At 43.0% G+C, this 11,972-nt stretch overlaps 1 protein-coding gene across 2 annotated transcripts; it reads left to right on the forward strand.

The window, feature by feature from the left end:
* Positions 1-727: 727 nt before the first annotated feature.
* On the forward strand, positions 728-8,022 carry LOC117457658 (protein FAM124B). Of its 2 annotated transcripts, none has more exons than XM_071205303.1 (8): positions 728-899; positions 1,278-1,309; positions 2,849-3,058; positions 3,396-3,791; positions 4,377-4,573; positions 5,197-5,353; positions 5,952-6,129; positions 6,526-8,022. In XM_071205303.1, the coding sequence occupies exons 1-8, from the start codon at positions 826-828 to the stop codon at positions 6,947-6,949; spliced, it is 1,668 nt and encodes a 555-aa protein (XP_071061404.1). In that variant the 5' UTR covers positions 728-825; the 3' UTR covers positions 6,950-8,022. The 2 variants fall into 2 exon arrangements, with proteins under 2 accessions (XP_071061404.1, XP_033953739.1); XM_034097848.2 differs by having other exon boundaries at positions 5,955-6,129.
* The last annotated feature ends 3,950 nt before the right edge of the window (positions 8,023-11,972 follow it).

Raw genomic sequence — 11,972 nt, forward strand, 5'->3', positions numbered from 1 at the left:
TTTCTCAGACATTTACAAAAAAGCCACCACTGAGAGCAGGGTAGCGGGAAATCAATTTGCCTAGCTGTACAGATTTAAAAAAAGACTGAATAGGCTATAATAAGATACCCATGCACCATTGGTCACTTTGAGTCTCTCAACACTAAGTAATTTGTAGGATGTATTTTATTGAACTGGGTTAGTTTCTGCTGGTTATATAAACAGACTGAACGCATAATAAAAGAAACTGAGTGCTGTCTTGCAGATCCTGTCATAACCTGGTCAAAAAGAGGTGTGCTCCAAAAGCGAGTTTAATGCTCTTAACAAGGCATTAACAAACAATGTCTTTAATTTCCAGGATTTAGAGCCCCCCCCCCCCCCTCCACACGTCCCCTACACTTTTAAATCTGTCACTCCGTCTGGCCTGTGTCCTTTGTCTTCTCTTATTGTTAGACACATGCCATCTGCTCTCTGTTATTATCAGGCAGACGGCTTTGGATTGAAAGCAATTTGTGCTGCTCCCTTTCGCCCACACTTTAGCATAAAAGCCTCAGCGAGTAACTCCTCAAACACAGTCCAGCATGTATTTCCTCTGAGAGCTTCTTTAGTTTCAGGTTTTTCTTTACAAAATATAAGATGTGTACACGTATGATTTGTACCCATAACCGCGCCTGGTGACGTCACAGTCCCGGCAAAAAAAGAGTGCCTCTTTTTTTTCTGGAGTAGCAGACTGCGGAGAGAAATCCGACGGGATGCTTTTCACTCTCAGCCCGCCGCACCGCTCCTCTGACTAACTTCTGTGCAGATGGCTCGACTCAATGTGGAAGAAAGTAAAGCTACCGGACGATGTTTGGAAGAGTGGCGCTGTTAAAGAGGAGATCCTACGATGAAAACGTGGACTCTGGAGCTGAAACTGCCGAGTGAGTATAACTGTTTATCGGCATTAGCTAATGTGGCTAACGTTAGCTATCCAACTTTTTTGCAGGCACAATGGAAATTAACGTTCACCAGGAGAATACATCTTGAATGGGCTAACTAATTAAAGTAGAAGCAACTATGTGTTATCCCTATTTGCACTTAATTATGGGTGTTTAAAGCTGTTTAATTATTTAAGGTGTTTTCTCATAAATTGACTTTTATGTTAGCTCACAACAGATAATGTGTTGTCATGGTGACCAAGGGGCACGTTTCCAAGCCAACCACCACAAGATGGAGACAGATTTTGGTCTGAACTCCAGCCTAAAAAAAGTGTTTAAGATTGAACGTAATCACTCGTGTGTTTTTATTTTGTGTCTCAGATCTGACTGCAGCATGATGTCATCCTCTGACAGTAAGTACTCTTTCAGTCAGACAGAAGCTAAAGAGCACTCTGTAATTTAACCCTCATGACTCACATGGGACTTTTTTATTATAGTCTTTGCAGCTTCATGCATATGGCATACATGTTGACTGTTATTTCATTTCATTTTGTAAACGGCCTCATCTCTACTGTGCAATTCTATTGTTATTTGACTATTCCCTGTTCATGTTCCTCAAACTTGACCCAGTTTCAGCCTGGATTGGTATATTATATAACACTTTCAATGGGGGTAAATATTACGCAGAACAAACACTGTACACAGTTTAGTAGAGTGAGGCTGCAGTTTATAGTATAGTAGTGGAGATTAGACATACTGGAATTGCCGTATTTCCAAACACAGTGCAGCATCAGTGCGTTTTTTGACACTTAACTTAATACTAAAACACAAACCAAAATATTGTATTGTCAGTTGTTTATGTTTATTAAGGATCCCCATTAGCTTTTGCTCTTGACAAAAGATACTCTTCCTGGGGTCCGACACTTAAAACAATACAACAATAATACAGCAACATTCAAGACATAATTCCTGACATCATTAACAACATCACCAATATCATCAACAATTTCCAACATCAACAATCTCATCCACTTTTAATATCAATCTCAGCCAACGATGAATGCACGAGACACCCACCAGTACGAAGCATGAGATCAAATTAAATTAGGGCTCACAGCTCACAGCTCACAAGTGTACATGGTCATTAGTAGATGGCCCTTCAATCTCTTCTTGAAAGGCTCTGGACTCTATTTCAGCAAGGTAGTTTGGCAATGAGTTCCATTCCTTTATAGCTCTATAAGACACAGAAGATTTCAGAAGATGTGTCCTGGGTTTAGGTGCCCGTAGATGGCCTGATGTAGCTTGTCTAGTCTTATGGTCATGCTCGTCTCTTGTGTAAACTATTACAAATACAGTGTTTTATTGCTAAATTGGACATTTTTTAGAAAAGTGATAACACGAGATTGCAGACGTTTCTCAACCGGAAGCCATGATAGGTTTCAATGCATAACTCCAATATGAGTGCGCTTCGAACAGTGGAGAGCTAGTCTGGCAGCCTTGTTTTGAGCTATTTGTCATTTCTGTATATGTGTTTTTGCTGCTGATGACCATATGACCGGACAGTACTCAAGATGTGACAAAACCAGAGACTGAATGACTTGTTGCAAAGTGGTTGGTGTTACATACTTTGTACATTTTCTCATCACAGCTATGCTCCTTCCCATTTTAGTTACAATACTGTCTATTTGCTTTGTCCACCGTAAACCAGAATCAAGAAAAGTTGTAACGTGGCCTTTCCAAAGAAGACTTTAAACAACGGTTTTGACAAGCTGAGTCACATTACCCACTGCAAGGAAACTGATCTTGATGTGTACAATTAGTGTGCCAAGGAGCTTTAACTAAATAGACATTTGTTATTATGACTTCGGCTCTGTGCTGCCCTGTTTAAGCATTTGCAAGCTTGCACCTGTCCAAACTATCTTTGAGTACTTATTTGTGTGATTGAACCCTAGTCGAGCTTGTGACCAGTCGGGTCAGGCAGCAGCGGCAGCCTCAGCTCCTGCCGATGAACTTGCATCTGCTGGCCAACCCCGGGGACTCCCTGCTGCTGCAGCACAGCCTGGACCGCCTGCTCCGCTGGCTCTGCCCCAGCCTCCGCATCTTCCACGTGTCCGAGAGGGCCTCCCCATTCAGGAGCTACACACACCTCTGTCCTGTGGCAGGTACGGAGCTTCACTGTGTGCTGTTGTATTGATTATACTTGTATACTATTTTGTTTTACTGTCAGGTTTTAGGCATTTAATTTGCAGGCATGCAAAATGTGGTTGTGCTAGTAAAACCTTAAGTATTTAAAAAAATTATAATCATTTCCATATGTGAGACCTCAAAACATGATGGAAATGTCAACCATTTTCATGTCAACAACAAATGCCATTCTCTCAATGCATTTCCTTTCTGTATGAAGTAAACAATGTCATCCCACAAAAATTCCTCTTGCCAACTGCATCTGTTTTTATTCAGTTTGATTGAGAATAAATATCTTTCCAAATAATGTTTCAGGCTACCCTTCTGTGGCCATCACCTTCTTCCTCCATGAGGCCTACGGTGAGGAGCGGATCCTCAAAGTGCTGGACTTCTTCCAGCACCCGCCCTGGCAGTACCACCACACTGAGACGTGCGGCAGCCAGACCGGGGGGGTCCACATCATCTCCAACAGCTCGTCCTCCAACGCCATGCTGCAGCCCTACCTCCTGCCCAGCAGAGACTTCTACAGTTTGGGGGCAGGCATGCCTGTGTGGGGGGTGCGCCCAGTCCACTGTGGAGGAGAGATACTTCGTGTGACACTCTACAGTGGATACGACAACTACGAGGATGCCGTGCGGCTCTATGAGACGGTGCTGCAGCGGCAGGCGGAGGAGCAGAAGACCGGCTTCTGCTGGTTCACGCTCCACACAGGTACGGCTTAAGAGGGTTACTCTTTGATTTTTTAAAGTGTTTATATTCTATACTAAAAATAGAACATATGTATCTCAACAAGTCCAACTTTAAGGATGAAGTTTTTTTGACAAATATATTGAATGCTATTTTGTTTTTCCTGCAAAATAACTATACAAATGTAAAAAAAAAAGTACAATAAAACGGATAAAATAAATAATCAAGATGATGCAAACAGATATTACTATAAAAAAGTAAATACATAACTAGCCTAAAAATAAAATATATACAAATATGAGTAGTACATTATTTATATATATATACATATCCATTTAAACAACCTACTTAAATAAATCAGAAATACGTAAATGGACATGGTGAAATTGTCAATAGGGTGTAACAGCGACTGAGTGTTATATGTCCATGGTGGTGGTAAGCCTTGGAATCTCAGTGAAAAGACCAAGAATAGAAGAAAAAGAGTTTTCTTTTCAATGTCCGGTAGTTTGGTTGAAACAATTTCTGATAATGTGCCTGACTTAGATTTTCTTTTATAAATAGAAGGAAAGAAAATCCTCAACAAGCTCTAAAATCACTTTTCCCACACAGAGCCGGGGCTGTGCATGCAGCTGGCGTTAAAACAGCTGTCTCCAGGGGTCCGGGTGGAGCCCTGCAGCTCTGCCGTGCTGCAGTTTAGTGTGGAGGAAATAGGCCAGCTAGTCCCTCTGCTGCCCAACCCCTGCACCCCCATCAGTGGCTCCCGCTGGCAGACAGAGGACCTGGATGGAAACAAAGTTCTCTTCCAGGTAAGGGAATGTTTAAATGCCACAGCAAATGTGTCAAAATGTGCACATGCTTCATGCTGCCTGACGCTTAATGAATGTTTTACATGAGGCTTAATGACTGATTGGTATGAATTTTAAATATTTGAGTCTGCTCCATCCTTTCCACAACATGCTAGATAACAGTGGATATAGGAACAGCGTTCACTATATTTATGTCAGGTTTAGTCATGAGGTTTGTCACATAGCACACAGCAGTTTGCTGGAGGTGTTGACTCTATATTATCTCACGAGTTGGACAGTCCAGAGAGTGGGATCTTTGTGCTACTAAAAGTTATTTTTAGAACTGAAAAAGCTCTACACAGTATGGAGTTGGCCACTTTCCGTATAGGGAATACTGAGTAGCTTCAAATTAGTATCAAATTAATATCTTCATTTAAATGATGTCATACTCATTCTCTCAGTGAGATGAAATCAGATGGACATGTGGTTGCATTCTCTCACAGAACAGGCTCTGAGCTGTCGGACTCGGTAGCCATATGTAAGATGCGTGTATGTTAATTCCGTCAAAGTGACTTAACTTGTCTAAATCTCTGTGGTCTTGGTGTAAATCATAATCCCCCCCCTTCTGTCCCTCCGTGCTGCAGGTGAAAACCCCGGCTCAGCCTCAGCGACCTCTGACCTGTGCTTTCCCCCTGACCTGCCCCAGCGTGCCCCCCCGAGGGGTGCAGCTCAGGAGCCCGGCCCAGGGCCCCTGCCTGTCGCCCTGCAGCCTCACAACGCCCCGGCACACACACAGGCAGGGTCAGTACACACACACTGAGTCCACCCCCCAAAACCTGTCCCCAGAGACACCAACAGGGAAAGGCCGCATCAGAGCCGAAGTTTTATCGGCAATTTGATTAAAAAAAAGGCCGATACCGATAATCGGTCAAATGCGGAATATCGGCCCCGATAATCGGCCAGGCGGTCGACCCCTACCTCATACACAAGATTAGTTAACAGAAACATTGTTAAATGAATATATATGCATGTAATACATATGAATATACATATACTCGTACAGACTACTGTATACATACACACATACATATATATGCTGCAGATAAGCAAAATAGATAGATAGATCGTTTTTCCGAGTGTGGAATGCTTTACTTTGACCATTTGTTGACTTTTTGATGCACATCGTTTTGATTTTTGTTATTGAATATTATGCTACTAGACAGTTTTTAGGACATACTTTCAATTACTCAATACTTTTCCTTTTTTTACAGACTTTGATGAAATTAAATAAACCTTACACTAAATGTAAAAAAAGTTTAGACAATGAAATTGCATTTTGAATACCATTTGAGCATAGTTCAATAGCCAACGTTTCTCAGTGCCCTCTTTTGTGTCCCAGCAGGCCTCAGACCGCGCAGTGACCCCGCCCTGGAGAAACTTTATGGAGGGGGGGTAGCAGAGAGCCAGGGGTCAGGGAGCTGCTGCAGCAGCACCCCTCCAGGCAGCTCCTGTTACTCCTCCCAGCGCAGCAGCCCTGCACCCCCCTCCACCCCCAATCACCCCGACTCCCCCCTGCGCCCCTCCATCACCCATCACCCCGACTCCCCCCTGCGCCCCTCCATCACCCATCACCCCGACTCCCCCCTGCGCCCCTCCATCACCCATCACCCCGACTCCCTCCTGCGCCCCTCTATCACCCATCACCCCGACTCCCCCCTGCGTCCCTCCATCACCCATCACCCCAACTCCCCCCTGCGCCCCTCCATCACCCATCACCCCGACTCCCTCCTGCGCCCCTCTATCACCCATCACCCCGACTCCCCCCTGCGTCCCTCCATCACCCATCACCCCAACTCCCCCCTGCGCCCCTCCATCACCCATCACCCCAACTCCCCCCTGCGCCCCTCCATCACCCATCACCCCAACTCCCCCCTGCGCCCCTCCACCCCCCATCACCCTGACTCCCCCCTGCACCCCTCCATCACCCGCTCTCTGTCCCATCTCCTCCTGGAAGAGGATGAGGAGGAGCCAGAGATCAACGTAGACACCGGAGTCTCACTGCTCTCAGACTCGGCAGTCAAAATACTTACTCGCTCTTCCTCCGTGGAGCTGTTGATGACTCCTCACCCTGAGAGACCTGCAGCTGTGGGGGCTTCAGCTGTCCAGGGTCTGGCCAAGGAGCTGATTGAGTGTCTGCCATGGACACACAAACACCCTCAGGTCTCCTCCGGGACTTGGGGCTCCGCGGGATGTACGCACGCAGCCAGGAAGGCCTGTAGCGGCAGGACTGTGACGTCAAGACAAAGCCCCTCCAGAGGACCCTTCATAGAGAGCAGGACTACTGCTGAGCTGCTGTCAGCACACACACACAAGACGGATGATGAGTTCTTCATCTGAATCCCTGCTACTACACCTCAAGTCTTGAAATAGATTATAATCATACAATATTGTAGATTTATTTGTGAGGATTGTTCAAAGCCTAGCGGAGTGATATTTGCGGGTATTAATATCCTCAATGTCTTTTATATTTAGATCTAACTAATGATTTGTGCAGCTAAAATGGAGCCCTGTAACAAACCCTGGAGGAAAATGCTCTTTACAAAATGTTCCTGTCAGGGTGCGAATGCCAGTGTCTGTCTCAAATTGGCTTTTGAATAATGCTGACCTCAGCAGTCTTCCGTGTCGCTGTTGATCGTGATGAGAGATCTGATTCAGTGTGAGTGCTCTCCACAGCGCTGCAGGTCTAACACAGTACAAGTATAGCCTAGTGGCTTTGATTACATGTGTTTGAATGCACTTGAAATGAATAACGGCTCTAGTATTTGTGTGTTTAAATGTTTATCTGATTGACTACACCAGATACAATGTATTGAATAGGATTTAACTTTCTTACAGTTAACAGGATGTTCTAACTAGCTACTGAAAGAGATCATTTAAACTACAAAAAGTCATCTAATATATATCTAATAAATCTAACCATTAGTATAAAAAAACTGCCCAAATGTGTCCTGGGACTAAGACATGTTGATTACTGTAAGGCAGTAAGCTGAGGGATCAAGTATTGGACTGATCAGGTACAGATGGCTGCAATCACTACATCACACATTATAGTCGTAAGAGCTGTAAAGAGACCTGATAAAAGATATTGTTGTATTGTAAAGAGAGAAAATACTATGCATCTAATTCATTGATGAGTTAGGTCAAAATGTTGTCTTCTACATTCTACAACACAGATTGCGTCTCTCCTGTCAGTCAAGCTTTCAATCACAGCTAAACCTGAATGTGGTTTTCACTTGAGCATCATGGACAGTGTTTACAAAACGCACATCATTTAGGGTTGTACAGTTTGAGCTGCTCGTCGGTCAACTCGACGCTGAAGGAGTTTTGAATGTTTACTTATAAATGTATAAAAGTCAGGAAGCATCAGCTGGGAGTGTCCTTAGTGTTTCAAATGTCCAGTGAAGCTTAACATGAAGACATAGTATTAAAAGATAAAAAAAACATTTGTTGTGTGTTCTGGTTATAAACTGTGTGTCCTTTCAACATATGACATTAGTGTAGTCCAGTGGTTCTCAAAGTGGGGGGCGCGAGAGACCAGGAGGAAAAATGGTTATTTAAAAAAAATCATATTTTGAAAAATTATTGATTCGAAAATAATATGAAACCGTACTATTACGTCTGTATGTATGGAAGCCCATTTCCGCCACTTGAAAAAAATAAAATCCCCCATGAAAAGTCGAAATAATGAGATAAAAAGTCATAATAATGAGATAAGAAAGTCGAAATAATGAGATAAAAAGTCATAATAATGAGATAAAAAAGTCGAAATAATGAGATAAAAAGTCATAATGAGATAAAAAGTCATAATTATGAGATAAGAAAGTCGAAATAATGAGATAAAAAGTCATAATTATGAGATAAGAAGTGCGCATGTGCTGCAGTGGCGCTGTCTTTAAAGGTCCCTTCATCACCTTGCTGCTCTCCACCATGCAAACAGCATCTATCTAGTCCTAAATAAGGTAACTATTACAGGTGACTTTTGTAAATGTTAGATGTTACATATAGCCTATATTGCAGCTAAACTACAACAATGCAGTTTATAGCTTTGACATTACCCGTTATGAACTATAATATATATGCCTATAGTTTTGTGGTAACGTTCACGCCACTAATGACAATAGTGTAGGCATACTGCTGCTGTGAGTTGCTCTAACTCTAACCCGTGAACGTTACTACAAAACTATAGGCATATATATTCTATTCATAACAGGTAATGTCAAAGCTATGAACTGCATTGTTGTAGTGTAGCTGCAATATAGGCTATATTTAACATCTAACATTTACAAAAGTCACCTGTAATAGTTACCTTATTTAGGACTAGATGCTAGGGATGTGCATCTCCATCACTGAGGCCGATGCGATGCGCATCTCGATATGTTGCCACGATACGATACATTAACGATACATTTGAAACACCAGGTGATACGATACGATACGATTCACCCCTGTTGCGATACAGTTCGATACGATTTGATTCAATATTATGCGATTCGGTGCGATACGATTCAACACAATGCAAAAATAATGATACTTCAATTTGGTACGACAGAGGATTTTTGTTTTATTCCTTATATGCAGCAAATCATACATTAACAAAAAAGTGCTTTACATATTTGGTACTGCACATCCCATCATGCCGTTTATTTTTTTAACTTTAAAAGCTCTCCAGAGTACAGTACAATTGTATAACACCTCACAGTTAAACAATGTAAGGATGCATTGCTCATGATTAACAATGTGCAAATAACAGCTACCATAGTGCAATGCCCATACAGCTGCCAGCCTGATGTGCTTAACACTCATTCATAGGCTGACTCACCAGTGAGCAGAAAGCAGTGGGTTCTATATGAACAATAAAGAATACAAATAACCTTTCACAAACAGGTATTTCATAACTGCTTACAGTAAGGAAGACATTTAAATTATTATTGACCGTCACAGGCTGCTGTAAACTAAACACCACTCTCTCTGACAGATCACCTCACTGAGTGATTTAACTCATATGTCTAACTTTAAGGTTTCTCTTTTCAGCCGCAGACCCCATGTCGCCTCTTTATGTGCGTCGCTAAGTTCCTCGTACTACTTGTGTACTTTAAAGCGGCTCGGCATCGTTTACAATTTGCGAGCGATTTTTCAAGTTGAGTATATAGTGCCGCGCACATATACCATCAGGACGTTACTGATGGGGTGCGGCTGCGGAGTGATACTGTGTGTATGCAAGCCCGCATCGAGGACGGATCTATGTATCATGGCTGTAGACCTGTTGAGTAATAAAGATACCTCATACAAAGGTCTACGGATACCTTATTACTCTTCATGACCTGCGTCAACTATATAGCATAAAGGATTATTACACCGTCTTTCTTGAACAATCCGAAGTGTTGCCAAACGTTTGATTTGTAGGTATTTTTCGGTGCGCTGTGTTTCTCTTTCTCCTCAACTTCCGTGTGTGTTGATAACTGAGACTCTCGGCCTCGGGCGAAGCAAATATCCAAATCAAAGATCGTCTCTGCTGAGCGTTGACGCAATCGATGCATCGCGAGTTCAACCCGGTTCAACCCAAACTGTAGCCGATGTGCACTCTTTCAACCGGTGCACTCGCATCTTGAACGTTTATGCCGATGCGAATCGGTGAATCTTAACATCTCTACTAGATGCCGTTTGCATGGTGGAGAGCAGCAAGGTGATGAAGGAACCTTTGAAGACAGCGCCACTGCAGCGCATGCGCACTTCTTATCTCATAATTATGACTTTTTATCTCATTATTATGACTTTTTATCTCATAATTATGACTTTTTATCTCATTATTTCGACTTTCTTATCTCATAATTATGACTTTTTATCTCATTATTTCGACTTTTTTATCTCATAATTATGACTTTTTATCTCATTATTATGACTTTTTATCTCATAATTTCGACTTTCTTATCTCATAATTATGACTTTTTATCTCATTATTTCGACTTTTTTATCTCATAATTATGACTTTTCATGGGGATTTTATTTTTTTCAAGTGGCGGAAATGGGCTTCCATAGTTAATCAGCGGAGGAACTCACAGCTGGGAAACTGACAGCGGAGAGAGAAAAGGCAGTGGAGAACTGTGAATGGAGGTTGGAGGACGCTACATGTGACTCGGCACTCTTTTGGGTGGGAGGGTGTCGTTCGCAGCGGATAGAGCTGCCGGCGACGAAGACAGCCAGACAGGAAAGACGTTAGAGTGTCAGGATCGGGAGGCCTGTTACCTCCTATAGATAGTCAGGGCCGGGGTTTTAGTGAGTGCGAGCCGCGATCCCTCCTTATATTACGCACGGCGGTGCCCAAGCCACACGGACACCAGCTGTAGTGACTCAGTTTACAGTGTATGGAAGGAGAGCAGCAGGGGAGAGGCTACCACGAATTGGAGCTTTCGCCCTAAATTGTTGGTTGGGTCATTGCAGTGTGTGTGCTGTGTGTGTTCATTTTGCCTAGTGTGCCTCCGGCAGAGGGTGTTTGCATGCCGTGTTCTTGGTGTGGTGTGCCGCGTTAAACGCTAGTAAAACTAGCCCTGCTGAAGTGTATTTAAAAGTGGACTCCACAGTCTAGTGGGGGTTTCTGGTGCCCCGTGGACTCGCTTCCTCTTGTTCTCTCCTCTCCTCTTACCAATTAACTGTGTTGTTAAAATAAAGATTGCCCTATATTTTGTACAAAGCTGCCTCTGTATATATTGGAAGGTTCTGACAAAGTGGTAGTGTTTCCTGCCACACCTGAAGCGAATCCAACATATATTACACAGGTATGAAATACTATATGACATTAAAAAATGAATAAAGTTTAAAAGGGGAGTGATTTGTAAAATATCCATAAAGAAATAGTAAATCTGTTTACAGTTCTGTGTTGAGAGATGTATCCATAGATCTCTTCATTTTGCTCTCAAAGTGCACCAGATTGATGCTTTTAACTTTAATATTTAAAAAATCTTCCCTGGGGAGCTTGCCCAGTGTGTGGACCCCCCTATGTGAGGTCCACACACCACCTATAAAAATAGCACTTTACCCCTGCTTACACCTATATGCCGTGAGCTGATTAGCCTTCAGTGTAACAGTCGCGGGAACATTGTGTATATGCGTGGGGAGTGTTGCAGTAGAAAATTCCACTAGCGCCCGGTACCTTAATGGGAAACCCTAAATGTTTGAGCACCCTCTATGAAACGTCAAGCTACCCCACAGCACCCCCAAAATAAATCTCTGGCGCCGCCACTGAGCCTGACTATTTGTGTTGGGCGGGCCCCGACTTTTTTTTTTTCCAAAGACAGACAAAGTTTGAGAACCACTGGTGTAGTCTAGTGAGCTGAGTGATCAGTGATCTGTTTCAGACTGAGAC

Source organism: Pseudochaenichthys georgianus, chromosome 13 (assembly GCF_902827115.2).
Source record: "Pseudochaenichthys georgianus chromosome 13, fPseGeo1.2, whole genome shotgun sequence".
Classification (NCBI taxonomy): Eukaryota; Metazoa; Chordata; class Actinopteri; order Perciformes; family Channichthyidae; genus Pseudochaenichthys; species Pseudochaenichthys georgianus.